This window comes from Tiliqua scincoides, chromosome 1 (genome assembly GCF_035046505.1).
Source record: "Tiliqua scincoides isolate rTilSci1 chromosome 1, rTilSci1.hap2, whole genome shotgun sequence".
Lineage (NCBI taxonomy): Eukaryota > Metazoa > Chordata > Lepidosauria > Squamata > Scincidae > Tiliqua > Tiliqua scincoides.
This window is the reverse complement of record NC_089821.1, coordinates 219,348,724-219,370,933: the sequence shown is the minus strand read 5'-3', so window position 1 is coordinate 219,370,933 and position 22,210 is coordinate 219,348,724. Positions and strand designations below refer to the sequence as shown.

Below are 22,210 nucleotides of genomic sequence, written 5' to 3'. Positions count from 1 at the left end.
CTTTCTTTCATAAGCATGCTGTACATGGTCACATACCTTGTTCTGCATCAATATCTATGCTGGAAAGGAAATGGAAGCCTAGGGACCATAGATAATTTGTATACTCTATTTGCATTTAATTAAGAGTCTTCATGAATACAGGGAATGCCAAGCTCCTCACACACACAAGCCCCAATTACCAAGTGAATTTTCCATTCAGTCAGATTCACCAGAAGTCCCAGGATGGATAGTTACAAACAATAAAAGATTTTATAAAGTCGCTTGTGACAGAATTGGAAAACATGAGATGGGGGAGAATTATTTTTGTATTTATAATATTTTTAACCCACCACTCCCCCACTAGGAAAATCATACCCTTTCTATTTCCAATTTAAAAACCATAATACCCTGTTCATCTCCTTCCAGAACTTTGAACCCACAGGTTCCTTCCAGTGCAGAGAATGGGGGTGGGAATAGAGTACCTTGCCTCAAGACACCTCTCCTGAGTCCATGACAGAGGCAATACGCAAACTGGGGAAGTTCTGATTCACAGCTCAAAGTAATACCACTTCTTGCTGATTTTTGTAAGTCAATATGTTAAATCATCACTAGTTATAAAATGAGTAAACACCAACTTAAGCTACCAATTTGTTTGCTTCCAGCTTTAAAAAATTCACTTTTGAGTATTAAATACTTTTTTTCAATTATGGAAAGGGTGGTGTTGCTGAATCACATAGTCCTGCAGGCATACAAATGAAACAAGAGAGCAATTCACATTCCTTCCAAGAAGAAAATAGACAGAATGCCTTTTTTCCTACTTGGAATATGACAGAATGAAAATGTGTCATTTAGACTCTTTCTGGGGACCTGAAGAAGAACTTGAGGGCCCACCCCAAAGAATTTGCAGCAACACAAGTAGAAAGCTCCCTCACGCACAAACACGCACATATTCATATGAAGCACATGCTGACTCTAAGTCTTCTCCCCCCAACTTCCTGCACTTCTCATTGCTTGCTGCTTTGCCTGCTCCTGCTAGTTTTACCTTCCATGTAAGGAGGTCAAGTTTAAATGACTAAATAAGTTAAAACACAGACTGTTGGCTTTGGTTTAGAAGGCAGAAAATACTTTGAGATTGGCTTGCTTTGTTTTCTTTGCCTGTGCAGCTGAGTGAATCACTACAGCTAAGCTAGCCCATAAAAAAAAAGGAAGAGAGATGACTCATAGCTAAGCAAAAATGCCAGAAGGCTAACTCAGTGGGAGACAAAGGAATGCCATTTATGTGTAAAAGAACTGCCTGGAGATAATGCTAATTGTTTCTTTCTCTCCTTAAACCAGTAAAAAAAATGTCAGAACTAATGCAGTGTAAGGGGGGGTCAGAGAGCCTTCCCCTTCCTGAATCCTGGAGTGCCATTTACTCATGAAAGCACAGAGCCAGCATGCCATTATCAAGCAAGTGGAAACAATTTTTTCCCATTGAATTATACTCAGCCAAGTTATTACTTCATTGCTGACAATCCAGTAGTCTATAAGAAAGGAGAGATTTTCTTGCTAGGCTTCTGTGTTCCAAAACAAATACGATTTCAGCCATCTCATAGAGTCCCATTTTATATTCTCAGATGTAGTACAACTACCAAGAAGGGCATGTGTTAGATGTGGATTAAGGGGATGCCACTCAGTAGCTTCCATTTCTTCAAATGTCTTCCTTCCTACTTCCGAAAAGACCCATTTTCAGTTTACTTAGCACATCACTGGATCTGGTTTCAGTCTGATGTTTTGAGAAGCACCTCTAGTCAGAGGTCCAGCTATCACTTACATATCCAGCTGTGTTCCCTGCTGCTTCCCAGGTCTACAGTTCTCTTCATCACAAAAAGAATTTGTGCTTGACTCCTTGTCTGACCAAATAAAATACAGAGACCCAGCACTTTCACTAAGTGGGAATTTCAGTGGGAATTTCAGCAGCTGCAGTTTTGTTTTAACCTATGCATGACAAGTTTCCAAAACCACTACTTTCCAAAACCACTACACACAAAACTATTAAAAGATTGCAAGGCCCTTGAACATTTAAAGCTGCCTTATACCAAATCGGACTACTGATTCACTGAGCTCACTATTGTCTACTTAGACTGGTAGTTGCTCACCTGGACTCTGGACAGAGGTCCTTCCCCAAGCCCTACCTGGAGATGCCCAGAATGAACCAGGGACCTTCTGCACTGCTATATCCTCCTACTCCTGCATACTGAGTAATCCTACAAACTCACTATTTTCAGCCCAGATACTAGCTAGATAAGGTAGAGGGCTTAAGCCAATTACTATGTGGGCCTTTCCCTATATGTCATTATAGCTTGATCCCAACATTTACAGGATTGGCTCCCCAGAGACTGGAGATTCAAAATCCTTCTTCCATCCAAAATTGTAATTGCTCCTAAGGCAGTCACTCATCTAAGCAAAAAGTAGTACTTATTACTTTTCTAAAGGAGCATTTATATTCCATATTTTATTGGGGGGGGGGGGAATTCCACAGAATATACAGATTGCAATCCTATACACACTTGTCTGGAAGTAAACCCTACTGAAATCAACAGGGAAAGAATAGGATTGAGTTGTCAATTAGTTGTCAGTTGCTACTCCAGTCTTCTGGCCAGTAGTGTCACAGTCACCATCTCCTTGTTTTCTTCACTACTTTGTGTTAACTGCTACAAATCTCTCCAATTTTTGACAGCTACTGGGTAGATTGAAATAAATGAATTTCTCTCTAGTCACCTTCAAGAGTCTACAAACAACTGACATTTTGCTAATATTTCAGGAGGCAAATTCATTTATTTTGCCATGAAATCACAAGCTCTGTATTTCATTACTGCTTAAAATTCCTTTGATTAATTGCAGCAGCCTACATTAATTCACAGAAAATCAACATTTTGAAAAACAACAGAAGAGAAATATAATTGAATTGCCCTAAGACACTGCCAATATGAGCCTAACTGACCATGTCAAAATCTTACCTTTAGCCTCTTTCACTGTTAGTTCAAAGTTTAGAATTTTTTACTACTTCTCATTAGACACACAACATTGCTGTTCTGTCAGGGGATGGACAGAGTGGATAGGGAGATGCTCTTTACACTCTCACATAATACCAGAACCAGGGGACATCCACTAAAATTGAGTGTTGGGCGGGTTAGGACAGACAAAAGAAAATATTTCTTTACTCAGCGCGTGGTCGGTCTGTGGAACTCCTTGCCACAGGATGTGGTGCTGGCGTCTAGCCTAGACGCCTTTAAAAGGGGATTGGACGAGTTTCTGGAGGAAAAATCCATTATGGGGTACAAGCCATGATGTGTATGCGCAACCTCCTGATTTTAGGAATGGGTTAAGTCAGAATGCCAGATGTAGGGGAGAGCACCAGGATGAGGTCTCTTGTTATCTGGTGTGCTCCCTGGGGCATTTGGTGGGCCGCTGTGAGATACAGGAAGCTGGACTAGATGGGCCTATGGCCTGATCCAGTGGGGCTGTTCTTATGTTCTTATGTTAGTTGTGTCAGCACATTTGATACCACTGCTCATTATGGTAGTTAATCTTTGGGAAATCAAGCAGATTGGGAGAAGTCTCAGGAAATAGAAAATGTGATGCCTGTGTACAAAAAGTAGACCACCATCATAAAGTAGCCTCAGTTCAACACTAGGAAAGATGCTGGGAAGTCAACATGGGAGTATATGAAACAGGGGGGAAGGGGGGCTAACAAACTTATTGTACAATTTAGAAACTTAATTAGAAGTAGAAAGTAGTGGATGGAATATGCCAATATGGTTTCTGACACCATCTCACTAGATTTGTTCCCAAATTTATTCTGCATATATAGTACAGATACTGTCACCAACTGAAGTTTGACACAACGCACTGTAAAAAAAAAAACACCCGAAAAAGTAGCTATAAATAAATGGGTCAATGTTTGTTTGTTTTCAATGATATAAAAAGTAGAATATCACAAGATTCAAGCCTGGGTCCAGCATCACTCAACATTAAAACGACTTCATTAATGATATATGTAGTAATGGAGAACAGAAATATTCTTTCTAAAACCTGCAGATGTTATCACATTTTGGGGGAGGAGGGGTTCCAAGTTCTTTGGTGGGCTCATCAAATTGGAAAAGTGGGCAGAAATAAGCAAGATGAAATTAAATGCAAGATCTTACACCTGAGACAGGTCAAGTTGGCATATTTCCTACTTGAAGAAATGTTTGTTGACGGGAGGAGGAGCCAACAGTGGATGAACAGACATGTCTCCAGGGGTTCCTAAGAGATGGTCTGTTTTCCCCAAAAAAACTGCAGGTCTGAAGAGGATCTGAAGATCTTTATCAGGAGAGATAAGATCTTTCCACGGTGCAGGTATCTGAGATTTTGAAAGCCAGACCGGGGGGGGAGGGCTTTCTTCTCGGAAACCTAATCATCAGGGACCGTACTGGGGGAGGTGCAGTGCCTGCGATCAAGTTGCTGGCTCCGTGCTAAGATACCATATGGAAGAAAAAGCATGAAGCATAAAATCTGTTGGAAATTTAAGATAAGCATGTGTTAATATTGTCCCCGGCTTTGACTGACTGATTTGGCTAAAAGCCCTGGATACATTGAAGGCGTTAATCAGAAACTTTTTAAGGATGTTGAAAGTGCTCTTTATTTTTGTAGTGGAATAAATCAGGCATGGATTATAACTATAAATATAATTTGGTGAGTGGACTAAAATCTAGAGTTGCTTGTGGACATAATTTTCATTAGACTTGAAAGAGTTTTGTCTTCTTGAGATTGTTTCTTTCATTTTGTTTTTCTCCATTAACCACACTGTTATCTGTAAGAAAAATTCAAAGAATGCCTGACTGAAAAAACATGTGGTGGAAGTAAGGAGAATAATATGCTGTGGACATCTTGTGGATTAGAGAAATTGCAAGATGGAGCCTGTTCCAGATATTTGGACTCAAATGATCCTTAAAAATTTGGAAAAAATGCTCACAATGAGAAGACAGCAGTTGAGTTGGTCCTTGCAGATTCAGGCCAGTTTAAAGACTCTCTCTCTCAACAGATAGATGTGTGCAAGGAGCAGTTGGAAAATGTGAAGAAACAAGTAGAAGATACACAGAAAGAGAAAGCAGAAAAGATGATGGTGAGGGATGAAATCATCATCATCAGAAGAGTGGATACAGAAATTAGAAGAGTGGAAAATCAACAGGATCTAGAGGGGATGCTGATGGAGACTGAAATAGAGAAGATGGATACAGTAACATGGGTGCACAAAATACAAAATTTGTTTGAACAACAAGAAGAAAACATATCCCAGTTAACTGGAAGAATGAACACACCTTACACAAAAAGTGTGGGCTTATTGGATTCTGTTATGGGGATAAATTATTAAAGATATTACAGGAGAAAAAATGGAAAGAAAGAAAAAGAAACCTGAGGGTTAACCTGAGGGTTAAAGAAAATTGGAGGATTTTATTTCGTTAATAACTGGTTTAAATTTACTTAAAAAACAAATACACACAAAATTGATATATATGAATTAGAATGAATTAGAAAAAATAGCTGGAAATATTCACGTGTGGATGAATTGTTTTATAGGTGGTTATTATGTTAAATGATCAAAAGTGAATATTTAGAAAATATATTATAGGGAAATAGGAAAAATCTATTATATTTGATATATGAAATATATAAATAAGTAGAAGTAGATGGAAGAATTGTTTTATATGTTATATTTTGGTAATTAAATTATTTTGTTTTAATATTAATGAGTAATTGAAGTAAGTATGTTTGATAGAAAGTGAAAATTTAGAAAATATAGTACAGGGCATTAGGGAAAATTTAGTATATATTATATAAATAAATGGATAAACTAATAAGAGGCAGAAGTAGATGAGTAGTAGATTAGGAGATATAGTATGATTAAGGAGTAATGGTATATGGTATTTAGCACTCATAAATGTATGTTATATATTTGTATGTTTGTGTGTGTTAATTAAAAATAAATAAATAAAAATAAAAAAGAAATGTTTGTCTAGCCAGCAATGAAGCAGACAGGGACCTTATAGGAGAATGCCATTGCAAAGAAAGAAATCACATAATTTTCTTCTAAATGCAACCCATAATAGTAAGGAGAAAACACAAGTACTTCTTCCATTACATTCCAGACTGCTGAGGGCTTTGCTGGAGTACTGTGTTCTGTTCCAAACACCATGTTTCAAGAAAACCAAGAATCTGAAGAGAATCTGCAATGGTCCAACAAAAGTTATCAAAAGCCTGGAAAATATCTCTGGTAAAGAGAGAGTAAAAGGTGTTTGGCTGGTTTTTCTAGGGCTGCAATCCTACTTTCTTGGAAGTAAGTCCCATTGAACACAATGAGACTTACTTCTGAATAGATATGCATAGAATTTTGCTATAGAGGACTGGTAGGGGGCTTGGGACTCAATCCTAAAGATGCTCAGCACTGGTGCTGAGCTCCAGAACTGGTGCAGGGTGTCACAAATGTGCTGTAAATCACGTCTGCAGCATCCAGAGAGGAGGGGGCCACCAGTGCTGGGCCAGCACCAGTCAGCACTGAGCCTCAGTGCCGCGTGGAAAGCTGGCCAGAGGAACCAGGGCGGAGCTCTGCTCCACTGGATCCTGAACTCTGTGTTGGGCTGGAAGGCTTGACATGGAGTTTCTCAAGTCTGCGCCAGCAAAATAGCCAGTGCAGACTTGAGAAGCCCCATGGCAGGGCTTGGAGCTTTCCCTGGCAGAAGGGGACAAAGGGGACCTCTAGCAGACTCAGCAATGCCGCTGGATACAGCGGTAGCCACTTTGGTGCCGCTGCACCTGGTGGAGCCACCAGCTTTAGGATAGGGCTGCCCATCATAGTCTTTAAAGTCATGAAAAGTTACTTTCAAACAGGGGTGCCCAAATCCTGGACCAGGGGCCATTAGTGGCCCTCGGGGACTCCCAATCCTGCCCAAGGGGAGTCTCCAGTGTTCAATGAGCCTCTGACCCTCCAGAGACTAGCTGGTGCCCGTGCTGGCCAGGCACAACTGTTCTCAGTGTGAGGGCGAATGTTCAACCTCTGGCATGAGCTGCAGGCGGAGGGTCCCCTCCACTGCTTGCTGTCTCATGTTTGTGATGCAGCAGTAGCAGCAAAGAAAAAGCTGGCCTGGCTTTGTGCAAGGCCTTTATAAACCTTGAGCTATTGCAAGACTTTCATTCATTCATACAAGTCCCATCTCAAATATATTTGTTTATGTAAATTTATATAAATTTATTCAAATTTTAAATGCAAATTGATTTCCTCCCCAGCTCCACAGTGTCACAGAGATTATGTGGCCCCTCCTGCCAAAAAGTTGGGACACCTGCTTTAAAACAAAACAACAAATATAAAAAATGATTCCAGTTTTACATGGAAAGCTTTTTACAATGCAAATGTTGAATTGCTTGCAAAGTATGTAATGAAACCTCCATCACAGAGGTCCTTAAAACAATTACACCAACATTTCATTTGATTAGATAGATTCAATTCCCAAGGTAAGTTCTAATCAATGGAGATGACAGTGGATAATCTTTAGAATCCATATCAGATATGGTCGTAGTTCTACATTTCTTTCAATATCACATTTCTTGTGGTTAGACAGAGAGGGATCTCACAGTATACAAATTATATTTCAGGTTTCTACCCCAGCATTTTAAAGGCTGAAAATCATGTCAGCCCCTTTCTCCCTATCCTGTCCCCAATTTTCAAATTGCCTCAAAATAACATTTTTTAAAAATCAAACAAGCTTTGAATTCTGTATTTTTACTATTGGCATACATTGAGGTAATTACATTTGCAAACCTTTCTCATCAAACAATTGTTAGATACAAAATGGGGGGGAAAAAAACAAAAATGCTGAGATCCCTATAATGCTATCAAGATTTTCTGAGGAATGATACAATGCCTTTCTAAATTACATACAGACTGCAAGCCATATGTCAGGCACTTGTAGAATAGGCTCTCTCACGCTCCTTCAAAATGATTAAATGTGCTATATGAACTTAGGAATTCTTTATGGATGCTTTTCAATCCTTAGAATATATTAGGTTAAAAAAAGTCGTATTTACTTTTGATTATGACTTTTGTGCAAACACCACCAGTTTGCCACCTGCCCTTTTCGGTGTAGAAAAATACAAAGCAACATGTTAGCTCCTTTTCACCAAACCAAAAAAGTAATTTATTTGTGAGTAATTGTTTCCTTTTTGGCCTCTGGGAATACATGTTAACTGCACTGTCAGCCCAAGTCATTATGCTTTCTTTCACTGTTCACTGAAAGACTTCTATTGGTCACAATTCCAACAAACTTATTTGCAATTTGATGAATTCTTTCTGAGCAAATGCTATAAATAAGTTAAGGAAACATCTATTATCCTTTTCAGATTTCCTTCTTAAGACAGCAACAGTGTAAACATAATCTGACAGCATAATTTTTACTGGGGATGGAAATGCTAGTATTTTGCTCCCTGGGCAACATTCAATCATTGTCCCTTCTCAGACTTCTGGCACTGGTGCATTTTTTCCCTGACCAAGCCTCCAATCCTCTACCTCCCTGTTCATCCTACATGAGCACTAGAGTGATCATGTGAATATTATTTCAATATCCAGATAATTCACATGAAGGGAATTCGTATAATGTCCCAGCAAAAAAGCAAAAATAAATAGCAGCAAAAACATCCTATTACACAAAAACTGGCCAAAGCTTTTCTAGGGTAGTGTACCCATATACTGTGCAACTGGGACCAGATCCTCAAAAGGTTCTAGATCAGTGATTCCCAAACTGGTGGGTTGTGACCCACAGCATGAGTGGCATGAGTGCAGCCCGGGAGGCGGGCACCATCTCAGCGCCCCCGCTGGGCCTGCAGAGGGTCACCCACTTTCAGGGGAGTAAGCCCTAGGGACTGTAATGGGGCTTACATCTGAGGAGCCAGGCAGAGGCTGGGGCTCTGGGGCTGCAACCCCAGTCACGCTTTCCTGGGAGTAAGCCCCATGGACTAGAATGGGCCTTGCTTCCGAGCAGGCATGCAGGGCCTTGGGCTCTAAGGCTGCGATCCTAAGCCCCACTTTCCTGGGAGTAAGCCCCATGCACTATAGTGGGGCTTGCTTCTGAGTAGGCATGCAGAGACATGGACCATAGGGCTGCAGTCCTTGCCCCACTTTCCAGGGAGTAAGCCCCATGGACTGTAGTGGGGCTTGCTTCTGAGTAGGCATGCAGAGGCATGGACCATAGGGCTGCAGTCCTCGTCCCACTTTCCAGGGAGTAAGCCCCTTGGGCTATAATGGGGCTTGCTTCTGAGTAGGGGCTTGCTTCTGAGTAGGCATGCAGAAGCTTGGACCATATGGCTCCAGTCATTGCTCCACTTTCAAGGGAGTAAGTCCCACTGAGTATAATGGGTCTTGCTTCTGGGTAGACATGGAGCACAGGAGATTACTGCACTCACATCCCAAGGGGAAGGAGGGCATGAGGGACTAGCTACCACCGCAGTGGCCATCACACAACCTGGGCTTATAGTGTCACAGGGTGAGGGGGCTCAGGGCTCTGCGGCAGAGGCTGCAGTTTGTGCCCAGGTGTGGCGGGACAAAGGAGGCCCTGCAGGCCCCCCACCAAACTTGGTGGCGCTGGATGCCTTGCCTGCCAACTCTGAAGTCAAGGGTGCATGTAGATGCAGCCACCACAGCCTCTCGCAGCTCAGCCAGCGACAGCAGGGGATTCAGTTACAGCGTTGCAGCTGTCCAATTTCTTCTCCACCCCTCTCGGGGATCACCTGGTCTTGTCAGTGAAGGAGAAAATCTGGAAAGGGGAGTTGGTGAATATCTTCTCTTTGCTTCATAAAGAACCTGTGACTTCTCCTGGGGTCGGGGAACCCACAAAAGACCCTGAGCTTGTGAGGCGCAGGAAAATTAACAAAAATTGGTCAAATTGGTTGGCTGGCTACCTCATATATGCAAGGGTAATGATAGAGTCCCACCGCAGGACACAAAGCTAAAAAAGAGGACATGTCCTAGAAAAAGAGGATGTCCAGTCACCCTGCAGGAGATAAAGTCACATATTCAAGGCAGAGAAGGAATCATTAAAAAAAAAAAAATAGGTGAACCCATCCTGCCTAAACAGGAATGTCTTAACTTGCCTCTCAAATACCTGAAAAGAAGGCAGGTCTTTAGGGTGGGAGTCCAGTTAATGTGATTTTATGAGCAGGGAAGTCGTAAAAAGAAAGTCTCACAAAGAAAGTCTTTCCTTCTCCTTGTGCATTTCATTGCAATTACAAGCAAGATGGCAAGGAGGCCTGGTCTCCTTCCTTTTGGGTTTGGTCCTCTTAGCCGCTATTTATTTGGGGGTTATTTATTTTGGAAGGTTATTTGGGGGCTGCCTATGCAAAAATAGGGAAAGGAAATAGGGGCCTAGGACTTGTGAATTTCCTTCAGCCTGCTATAATTTTTTCTGTAAAAATTCAACCACCAATCCATGTGTCCACTATCTGCCAACTGAAGTGTCATACCTCCTACTATCGCACTACTAGACCCATATTACACATGCACCCACCTGATAGTATGCACATAGTATGCACATTCTGAACAAAAAGGCCTTTGCAGACATCTAAACCTGCATTAAATGAAGATGCTCTGCCTCCTACCTCCAAACCTTCATCAGAATGCCTCAATGGAATTCCCATGCAGACAGCTCTGGGAATGAGTTCTGGGCCAATGGCAATGTCATTCCCCTATGTGTTCATTTAATGTGATTTGAACAACTGTAAAGGACTCAGGGTCACAGCTTAGGCCAATAATTTGAAATCAGTGGCTGGTTTGGAAGATGTGGTGAGGAGGGAGATAGGTAGGGAGGTTGACACAGGCAGGGTACTAGGCCCCTTTTTCATTTACTTCCCTTGCCACACCTTTGCATCTCTCCTTTGGGTGTACTCCTTGCTAACTGGGTAAGAGGCATATCTCTCCTTGCTAACTGGGTAAGCGGCACTCTTTCAAGTGGGTGTTCCTCTTTTATTTAGCAGGGGGAGAGTAACTGGCCCACCTCACCCCAGCAGTGTCTTTTCTACTGGCTGTCTGCTGGTGTTCTTTTGCATCTTTTTAGATTGTGAGCCCTTTTGGGACAGGGAGCCATTAGTTATTTGATTTTTCTCTGTAAACCACTTTGTGGACTTTTAGCTGAAAAGCGGTATATAAATACTGTTAATAATAGCAATAATAGCAATAATAGCAATAATAGCAATAATAATAATAATAATAATAATAATAATGCCCAAGAAAACACAAAGGAATACCGGCTGATCCACCACCTCTCATTCCCCAGGGGTGCTTCAGTGAATGATGGTATACTGCAGGATTTTTGCTCGGTGCAGTACACGTCATTTGACGAGGCATTGGCTATTCTCAGAGGTTGTGGGTCTCAGGCGCAAATGGCAATATGCTACATTGAGTCTGCATTTCAGCTGCTGCCAGTCCACCCAGATGATCTCTGCCTGCTGGGTTTTGCTTTTGATAACCAATTTTACGCAGACAAATGCCCTTAGAGGGGCTTCTAAGCATCATCACTGAATCAGAGTGACACCAGGAATGTGGGAGGATACGGGCATGTGGGCTATCTTCCTAAAAGCTGCAAGTCCACTCGGATTCTGCAGGTGGCACCGGCTTTGGGGTTTATTTTCAGGGAAGATGGTGCACTGGCAGATGGTCCTCTAGTTGGCACTTGGACATTACAGCTGATTTGACCTTTTTAGAGTTTTTTCCCATTGTGATTGCTGTCCACCTCTGGGGGTTGGAGTTTAAGGACTCTACAGTGCAATTCTGGTGTGATAATCTGGCAGTAGTTCACGTTATAAATCGGCAAACCTCCCGGTCCCCAAGAGTCATGCATTTAGTGCGTGCCTTTGTACTGCAATGCCTATGTCTTAACATGTTATTCGTGGCTAGGCATGTGCCAGGCTTGGCTAATGGGACAGCTGATGCTCTCTCTCATTTCCAGGAGGAGCATTTTTCACCAGTTGGCACCCTGCGCAAGGGAAGAGCCGGACCCCATGCCCCAGTGGTTGTGGAACCTTGGGTGCGAGAAGTCAACAGGGCAGTGAATGCCTCCCTGGCCCCAAGCACATGGGCAAGTTATAAAAGGACAGTAGGTGAGTTTGAGGGCTTCAGGGCTACTGCTGGCCTCCCAGGTGTTTGGCCCATCCCCCCAGAGCATGTGATGCAGTTTTTAGTCAGACTCAGGTCGAAAGGCAGGGCAAGTAATACACTTGGCGGCTACTTGGCAGCCCTGGCTTTTGAGGCCAAGGCGCGCAGGCTGTCTGACTGCACCAGGGATTTTCACATTAGGAGAATGTTAACAGGGTGGTCACGTGAGTCCCCTAAGGGAGGGGACAGTAGGCAGCCTATTACGTTTGACCTCCTGGCCTCACTATGTGAGTCATTCAGTGCAGTCTGTTTTACTGCATTTGAAGCACTGCTGTTTAGGGCTGCCACCCTTGTCCTTTTTGGGGGGGGCCTTCCGCCCGGGTGAGGTTTTGCCAAAAAGTAGGTGGGACTCCTCTGAGCGTGCCCTACGGGTCACGGATGTACACTGGATCCAGGCTGGCGTGAGGCTGAGGCGGTTGAAGACAGACCAGGTTGGTCATGGACAGTGGGTCCAACTGAATGGGGCAGGGAACTCCCCACTTTGCCCGGTGGCAGGGCTGCGTGAGTATGTGGCTCAAAGAGGTGTGTCCGACAGGCCACTCTGTGTACAAGTGGAAGGAGCACTTGTGCTGGGAATGGGGCCGACGTAGTGCAGGAGGTGCACGAAGTGAGTGGATCCCAAGATGTCAATGATGGTCCAATGGGGCAGAGGAAGCTGGAGCCCCTCACCAGGCAGAAGAGGCTGGAGCCCCTCACCAGGTTCCAGTTCCAGACTGTGGTGAGGAAGTGTTTGGATGGCCTTGGCCAGGACTCAGCCAAGTTTGGCCTTCATTCAGTTAGGATAGGGGCAGTAACGGCTGCTGCTGGTATGGGTTATGATAGTGGAGAGATCAAAAGAATAGGTAGGGGGAGATCTCGGGCATTTAAGAACTATGTGTGCCCCAAGGCAGGCGGGTCATCTTAGTTATCACCTGATTATTCGTGTTTACTTACATTGTTTTGTTTTTCCTTCTTTAATTGTTAGGTTTGGGCCTTTCCCTGCCAGCGAGGGCACTGATTTGTGGCCACTCCATTGTCTTCTGGACTCACAAGCAAGCTCTCAAGAGTGAATTTGGATCTCAGCTGGGCCTGGGAGCACAGCTTTCAGTGCAGTGGGCCACCAGAAGAGGGATGAAGTGGGGGCAGTTACTGACCATGGTATGAGTGTATACAGGGAGCTCCTCCTCCCCAGGTGCTTCTCATACACCTTGGTGGTAATGACCTTTGCCTGAGGACAGGGCTGTCCTTGAGGCAGCAGGCAGCAGAAGATCTCGCCACACTGAGAAGCTGGATGCCTGGCATGATCATCATACGGTTGGATCTGCTTCTGTGCCAGCTTTGGAGGTGTACTACAAGCCCGGCTGGAGTTGATAGAGCCAGAAGAAAGGTGAATGCGCACCTGGGGAGGGAAGTGTTGGCAGCTGGTGGCCTGGTGCTTCGCAACCCAGATACAGTGAGCTCTCTGCTGCACCTTTACAGGGGAGATGGTGTGCATCTCTCAGAGGTCGGGAGCCATAGCTTTCTGTCAGACTTGCAATGGGTCCTGCAAGGACTCTTAGATGGGGCGGAGGGATGCTAAGTGCTAGGCTAGTCCCCCCCCCCCCCCCCCCCCGTGGCAGGGTAGTGCAGGAACAGGAGGAGAAATAGGGAACCGGTGTCTACCTTCAGGCAAGCAACAGGCCAGGTTAAGGCCAGTGCGGAGCCCCGAGGCTACCCGGAACGGGGGCAGCCTGGCTTGACCCCGGAATGGAACTGGGATGCTCATCTTCGTGGTTCCCTGGCTCAGGGTGGGCAGAACAATTCAGCTGGCTGGACCCTGTTTCCAGGGGTTGGTGATGAAGAACCTGGGGGAGCCTTGGGCAAGCTCAGGTTCTGAGTCAAGGTGGTTCGCCCAAAGGAGGGCTCAGATAGGAACTGTCTCCTCCTAGGTAGGTGCCCGCACTAAAGGGGGGTGGAGTATAGTTAGGACCTGTTGCATTGCACCAATCGCTGCGCAGCCTTGTAATGGAATAAATCATGGCCCCGTTTCAACCACGTCTTTTGTGTCACGCATGTTTGTGGGGGGATACCTGGGCAAAAGCCTCTCAGGAATGGTGCAGCAGTGGCAAAATCTTACAGTTCTGCTGCCTTCTACCTGATCTTTGTAGAAACTTGGACCAGACAGCCACTTCCACAGCTAATCACCCCAGAAGACTCTGCACCCTGATTTCCCGGGGGAAGTGGGTGCCTGGTGCAGGTTTCTACCAAGACTGGGTGTGACTATGTGAGGCAGTGGAATAGAACGGGACCACCCCACGAGAGGTTTTTCTTGGTGTGCCAGACCTGGCCCATGGGCTGTAGTTTGGAAGCCCCTGGTTTAAAATGTAAAGGAACATAAGCAAAAAAAAAAAATTAAGACCAGAAACTTACAAACACAATAGCTGGGCATTTGGATAAAATCCTCTACCTTTAAAAATAAACTGCATTTTTCCATACAACTAGAAAATGTTAAAAGTATGTCTGCTATAAAATCACTCTAAACAAAACACATTTTGGACCTTCTGAATGGACAGTGACCATGTGAACAGTTAAAAATCTTTTCGATCCAGCCTAATTATTAATATTTATATAACACTTTCATTGTGCAAAGCGCTTCTCGTGGATTATTATATTGATGTTACAACAACCAGTAAAATATTATTTCCATGTTGTATCTGGGAAGCTGATGCTGAGAGAGAACAACTTGCCTGAGACTCCCTAGTGAGTTTATGGTAGAGGAAAGATTCAAAGCAGGGAAATTCCAATTCACAGTTCAGTCACTTCACCCCTATGTGACACCAGCTACATCTAACTACACCAGTTTCATCCCTAAAACTGTTCCTAATGTATTTTCATCCATTCTGGACTATTGCAGCTTAGGAAGGAGTTCTACTATGAACCTGGTCTAGCCAATCATGCCCATGAGAAAAATGAATCATTAGTACAGTAGAGATTGTGTAAGGTAGAGACTGCGCTCCTGTCCTTTTCCTGTTCTGAAAACAGGACCTTTTTCAGTGCACTGAAAATTTCACTTGTAAAAAGTTTCTGAGCTGTAAATCTTAACTAAAAAAACAACACCAGTAAGCAACTAGACAAAACAGCTGAAGAGGAGGGTATGCAGTGGGTGTATTATTACAAAAATGTGTAATGGGCAAAAAATGCAGTTATTGAATACACTGTGGGCTGTTAGACATTACATCTGAAAAATACTCAGCAAATTTCTTCTTTCTTGTTTTTGCAAGAGATACTGTGTGTGTTCCATCCCCCCACATTCCATTTGCACTAATGCAATTAAATATTTAGAGACATAGGATCCAGCTCAACTACTTACCTGCTCCGTCTCAACAAAGTTAGAAACATGCCCGTCGTCACTGACTCCTCGTATATGAAACCAGGCACCAGCTCGTTCACAGCTGATCCGAGAGATGAGACAAGCTTTTGCCTTTTTGTGAGAGGCATAAAGAGTGCGAACATCCACCACACCACAGATCACTTTCAACAGCCAGTCAGAGCAATTCACTTGGTAGTGTTTAAAGGGTACATGCAACAACTGGTTCCTGCAAGATGAAACATTGCACACCAATATTGGTATAGATATAGTGTATACTAATCTCCACAGACAGCTAACTTTAAAATGATGCTATTTTCATGCATTGTTCCCAAATCTGACTGTATCCACACTCTGCTAAAAAGGCAGAGAAGACAAACTTTGAAGAATTACTCCTATGGCAACAGGATCGCAAACAGGGTAATTTTAATAGTACGATTTCATAATGCAGATAGTGACTTGAAAACTTTTGGGTTTTTTTAATTATAAAATCTTCTACTGCAAACGAATCTGAAAAATAAATGAATTCATGGGACTGAATGATATCACAGAAGTGCTTTTCCATGCATAACTTGAAGCTTATTTCCAAGTTGATTTAGCTCACCAGCAATGTTAGCCTGCAGGGGAGTAACAACTCATGCTTCTGCAGTCCCAGACAAATGGGGGGGTGGGTGGGAGGGAAACCAAACTGGTTTATTGTATCCTTCGTGGACTTGTGTTCACCTGGTGGTTGTGTTGGGCTATGCAAGTAACAAGACGTACAGGCTTGAGTTACTATACTAATAGGTTTGCTACAGAGATCACAGTAATATACAGCCCAATCCTAACAAAATTTTCCCACACTGATGCAGCAGCACCAATACACCTTGTGCTGCATCCGGTGAGGGAAAACTGCAGTCTGGAGGTCTCCCTGGGGTAAAGAGGACATTTGGCCCCTTGCCCTGGTGAAAGCCCCAGCCATGGCAACGTCTACTCAGCCCTGCACCTGCTAATTTGGCAGCACAAGTCTGAGTGGACATGTATTGGCAGACCTCGCCCAGGAAGGGGGATAGGTGTGCACCAGCACCACTGATCCCACCCCCTCCTTGGCCCAATCCACCCTGTCGCTGCCCTCCCCCCACCCTTTTACACCCCTGCCTTGCCCTACTGCACTCCCGTGCCGCCTGGCACATGCTGTTCCTTAAACTGGTGCTGGCAGGGCAACACAGGCCTTCCCACTGGCAACACCTACACTGTCACAAAGCACTTTTTAGTGCTTTTGCAATAGCCTGTGCCTGCAAAGCACATGCTCCGCCAGTGCAAGGTAGCCTTAGGATTGGACAGTTAGAAATGCAGAGAGTTTAACCATTGTTTATTTCTCAGGACTAAACAACATTATCTGACTGGTTATATTTTATTAAGTTTATACGATTGCATGCGACCATGTTTAATATCTGGTACCATGCATTAATACAAATAATGTTGCATGATTGGAATTTGATATTGTGAATGAACATTAGAGTCAGGCTCTGAAGAAATGCTTAAACAACTTGCCTGAAAGGGACGAAAGAGAATTAACAAATGTTAATGGCCCAAGAAGCTCTATGAATCTGAGCTCCATCAGGACCCTAGGACAGTAAGTCAGGGTTTAAGCCAGGTGTTTCTTCCTCTCCTCACCTTCTCAGGAGTGAGTGAAGAGAAACACTGTATTTGGGTAGAAAGATTCTGGGAGAGGAAGGGAGAATGAGGATTTGATCTGACAAAGACTGGAACGAAAGCTAAGAGGAAGAGTTGGCAGCTAGCATGTAGCTAATACTACTTTCAGGAGCATGCTACCTACTCAATCCAATACTTAAGCCTGTATTCTTCTAAGCAAAGCAAGTATTACAAAAACAACATAAGCCTTAGAAAGAAGCCCAAACCCAGGTTGCTTGGTGCAGCTCTTGGAACTTCTTGCTCTTCAGAATAGTAGGGCACGGGCATGTAATGTACAGAGATTGAAAACCACCCGTTACTCAGTGGGACTGTTTCACAATAATTACAGTTTAAGATCTGAACCCTCAATGACAACAACTTTCTGTGAAAGTGCGTTCTGTGTTGATATTCTTGCATGCAAAGTATGTTCCATAATGCCACAACTTCATGCAGACAATGGGCACGGTCCAGTCACTGTTTACATTAAAAGGGCCCAATCCCACCCATCTTTCCCGTGCCGATGCAGCCGTGCCAACGGGGCACGCTCTGCATTCTGTGGTAGTGGTGGGCAGTCACAGTGGTCTCCTCAAGGTAAGGGAATGTTTGTTCCCTTACCTCGGGCCTGCATCAGAACTGGAAAGTTGAATAGGATTGAACTCAAAGTCTCATTAAAGTTGTGTGGGTTTTTTTTACTTTTTTTAAAAAATCAAAATAAGCTAGTGCCTATTTTGGCACTAATAGTAATAGAAAAAGTAATAAGGTTTTAATAAGTTCTTTAACATAGGTCAGCACTGTTGCCACAATTAAATTATTTTTCATTTAGCTTTGCTGTAAATATTTACCTTCAATAGGCCACAAGATGAGTCCCTTGCTCAAAAACAGCCATTTCAGGTGCATCTCTGCTAATTATGATAATCACTGCACTCATTATGTAAATTTTTAATTTATTATTTAAATAAAATGTACTGGCTTTTCAATAATAAAAAAATATCTATACTGTACAATTTAAACATGCTTGTTTAAAGTGAGGCACAAACACTCAATAGAATCACCAATGTTTCAAAATGCCAGACCGATTCATATACCAGGTGGGGCACAGGAATAAACCTCGGGCTCACAATCTCTGGTTCACATTACAGGTTAAGAACATAAGAACAGCCCAGCTGGATCAGGCCATAGGCCCATCTAGTCCAGCTTCCTGTATCCCACAGTGGACCACCAAATGCCCCAGATATCAGGGATAACAATGTGCCCCAGGAGCACACCAGATAACAAGAGACCTGCATCCTGGTGCCCTCTCTTGCATCTGACATAGCCCATTTCTAAAATCAGGATTCTGAGTGCGCCAGAGACCATATGCAAGTCTGAAGTTCATGTCCATGTCTTGTGCAACCTACATTTGTGTAGGTTGGGCTATTTGTGAACCACAAGTTGGGCTATTTGTGAACCAGCTCTTCAAACCTGGGTATTACTTTATACAAAGGCAGTTTAGCCCTATGCAAAACCCACTGAGTTCAGTAAGGCTTACTCCCACACAAATGTGCATGTGATTAAAGTCTAATTTTTACAAATATGACATTTTTTCTCCCGCATAAGAAAGATAACCAATTATACTAGTTATGCAGCGATCCACTGATATATCTAAAAAGTATCTAATCTTTCATGGCTGAATGTACTTATAGCAAAAAAATTGGATTTGGAATCTAAGACAGATTTGCAAAGAACTGACCAGAACAGACTGGAATTGGGATTTAACATGCAGAACTAACCAGAAGAATGAGTTTCCAGTTCCATAATTATCATCATCCTGCTTCTGGGCTCGGACAGTTAGATCAAAATTTGATCCTGCATTTGGCCAAGAGAAATAGAACATCCCAGAATTCAAAATTTTCTTTAAGGCAGCAACCCGATCATCTTCCTTAGTTTCTTCTTGGAGAGGACAGAACTCAGTTGTTGTGATTCTGAAAACTTCAGCATCAAGGATTTTCCCCAGTGATGCACAGCCTGTCACAAGCACCAGAAAATGCAGAGTGGTGTTACCTAAAAAATGACACATACATTATGGTTACATAGGAATACAAATAGTCATGACATTCCAGGCCTTTTCTGTAATGGGAGTCTGTCTCTGCTAGTGAGTTACAGCTTGCATTTCAGAAGATGACAAATAAAGCCATGTCTATTCTACTAGTTTACAAGAGAACTACAGAGCTGAACCAAAGTTAATTCAGCGCACCTCTGAACTACTGCATATATTAGGGATTCACTTTAAGTAGAAACCTATATTGGTATGATTAAATTCATACATCTTGGAAAAATAAAAGCATTCATTTGCTAGAACACATGGATATGGATATAAATATTGCAATAACCCCTCCAACTCAGTCACCTTGACTGTGGCAAAAGGGGAACATCCAGTGTAAGAACATGTCTGTCTGTTTTCTCTAAAAGAAAAAAAACAACTGTTTGCCAATTAGGAAAGAGACCTCATTAGAAAGGCATTCACTTTCCCCACAACATCTGGACAGATGAAGCAGTTGGAACACTGCCCTCACCAAGCTTGCCACTTGGCATGACATGCAAGGGTGCTTACTTATGAGAAATCCACTCTGAGGAAACACCCTGCAATTTCAAGTTGTAAGCTGACAAAAACCAGTCTACTGAATTTCATTCATAAGGAGAAAAGTGTTCCTCTAGTTAATGCTTTTATGTTTACTGTTCATTTCGCTCCTAATACTGTAGATAGAAGAATACCTGCTAAAGAGGAACTTCACCCCCCCCCCCACAGCCCATGAAACTATCTAGATTAGAACCTTGCTGCTTGAAATAGCAATCTTGTGTGATTTTGCACCAAGTAGATTTCCTAGGAAAGATCCAGTTCGAGAAAGCACTTTTGTTTTCACCAGTTGTAGTAATTTCTGCTTGCAGGCTGGAACTAATGCAGGCTGCAGTTCTCCTAGAAAGTAGTTCTACTCATGAGTAGGCACTTCAGCCTGCTGCTAAGATAATTATAATTATCAACAATTATAATTACCAACAAGCTAAGATAATTATAATTAATTCCTGTTGCATTTTGTGCAAAGTGGATTGCAAACCTGGTGGATACTATAGAATTTACTGGGACAAACTGGGGCAGGAGAAAAATTAAGAGGGAAACCATGGCAGGCAAGCCTGTCACTCAGATGTGACTTCAAGCCTCAAAAGTGACAAGAGGAGCTTGTAAAAAATTCACAAGAGAAAGGAAATTAACATTTAAGTCCAGCTGAGAAGCCCACTGTTTGCTTCCCACTGGATAACTTATTTTAAATATTTATGCCATAATTCTAGCTGCATGCTGCATCTCTTCAGTTGCAAGTACATAGTATGTTTGCATTGCTAACTCACTAGAAGAGCCATGAGAAACTTCCTATGTTTAAACAAAAACCCAAACACACACTGGTTTCTGGCATACATTTTTTCCAAGCTACTTGAATTTATGCCAATTTACAATTTCCATGAGAGTACACTGAAAAATTATATTTTCTCTGCCTTTGGCTCTGAATTAATATTACAGCAATTGCAGTCTGAGTGGGGGGAGGGTGCCCCTGGGGGCTGTTCAGGCCTAGGAAGGGGGTTCAGGCCCAGGAGGGGGGCGATGACAGCAGCAAAGATTGCCACTACATCCCAGCCCCCTCCCAAGCCCTAAACAGACTACTCAAATCTGTGCCAGCTATTGAGCTGGTGCAGAGCAAAGTAGAACCATAGGTGTTGCAGTGAGGCAAGACGGGGTAAGGGAACCAATGTTCCCTTATTCTGAGGAGACCTTCAGCTGCCTTGTGGGTCCCACAGGATACAGCAGTGGGTGATTCAGCATCAGTATACCACAGGGTGGCAGCCAGCATAGGATTGGGCTGTCAAATTCCTCTTCTAGACCTTAATTTACAAGTCAGAAGAAGGAGGAACAGTGGATCAACAAAGCAGCTTCCACTCAGGAAACAATCTGTTGTTAAAATTGCATTTCTAAAAAAACCTTTCTATATGCCAGCAAAACCTCTCATCCTGTTCTATTGCAGGCTTTACAACAGTCATTTGAATTACTTGCATTCAAAAACACTGAAGAATTCAAGAATTGCGCTGTACTGCAGCATATCTGTTATTGTCTTACAGGCCACCGCTATGCAAGTCTACCAAGTTCAATGGGTCTTACTCCCATGTGAACATATATAGGACTGCAACTTTAGTTTAAAACAGTGAATGGCAGGCAACATATTCATCTATGCCCTGTAGTTGATCACAGTGACCAAGCCAAAGCCAATTCTCAAGACAATTTTCAATGCAGAGGAGAGAGCCAAGAGGTTCACAGAGAAATATGTGCTGAATGGTTCCAATTGTCTCGTGTTCGGGAGAGATGAGGGGGAAGAACACACTACTCAATAGGAGTATTTTTATATTTTTTTCACATCGCCTGTTGCTAACTTCCTTGAACAAAGCTTTGGGAGGCTACCTTGAGAAGCATAATATGAGGACATTAACAAGAACAAACATAATAAGACTTTTTTTTGCCCCTCATCACATTGTATTGCACAGTTATCAGCAATTCTTTTATAGGAGTAGCTTGTTCTGTCTTCTCAAAAGGAGTAGCTTGTTCTGTCTTCATAGTGCCATACATCTCCATGGATATCTTAGAGTTGAAGACTCTTTCAATGTTCTCCTTTTGAAAGTGGAGTGCCTACATAACCACCTCAACAGGACTGAAGTGTCTCGGAGGTGGAAGCTCATATTGAGCAACAGTAGAAAGAGGCACATTTTAAAATTACATTTTAGTTCTGTTTTTCCTCTACAGAGCTCAAAGCAGTGCAAGTACTTCTCTGCTCACTCTTTATCCCCCTAACAACACTGTGAGGTGGAGAGGCTGGGAGACTGTTTCTGGCCCAGGTGAGTTTTCAAACCTGGATCTCTCTTTTCAATTCAACATGTTAATCACTACACCATGCTGGCTCCTGACCAGGCAGACCTAGATAATCATCATCATAACACGC

The 22,210-nt window shown here is 43.0% G+C and overlaps 1 protein-coding gene across 1 annotated transcript in view; it reads right to left on the bottom strand.

Annotated features, from left to right (window-relative positions):
• The window catches only part of SYNJ2 (synaptojanin 2), a 73,359-nt gene that overhangs the window by 39,297 nt on the left and 11,852 nt on the right, over positions 1-22,210 (bottom strand). The window contains exons 3-4 of the mRNA XM_066616090.1: positions 18,965-19,235; positions 15,525-15,750 (exon numbers count right to left, since the gene is read on the bottom strand). Coding sequence (XP_066472187.1) covers positions 15,525-15,750; positions 18,965-19,235 — 497 coding nt within the window. The remainder of the gene's footprint in view (positions 1-15,524; positions 15,751-18,964; positions 19,236-22,210) is intronic.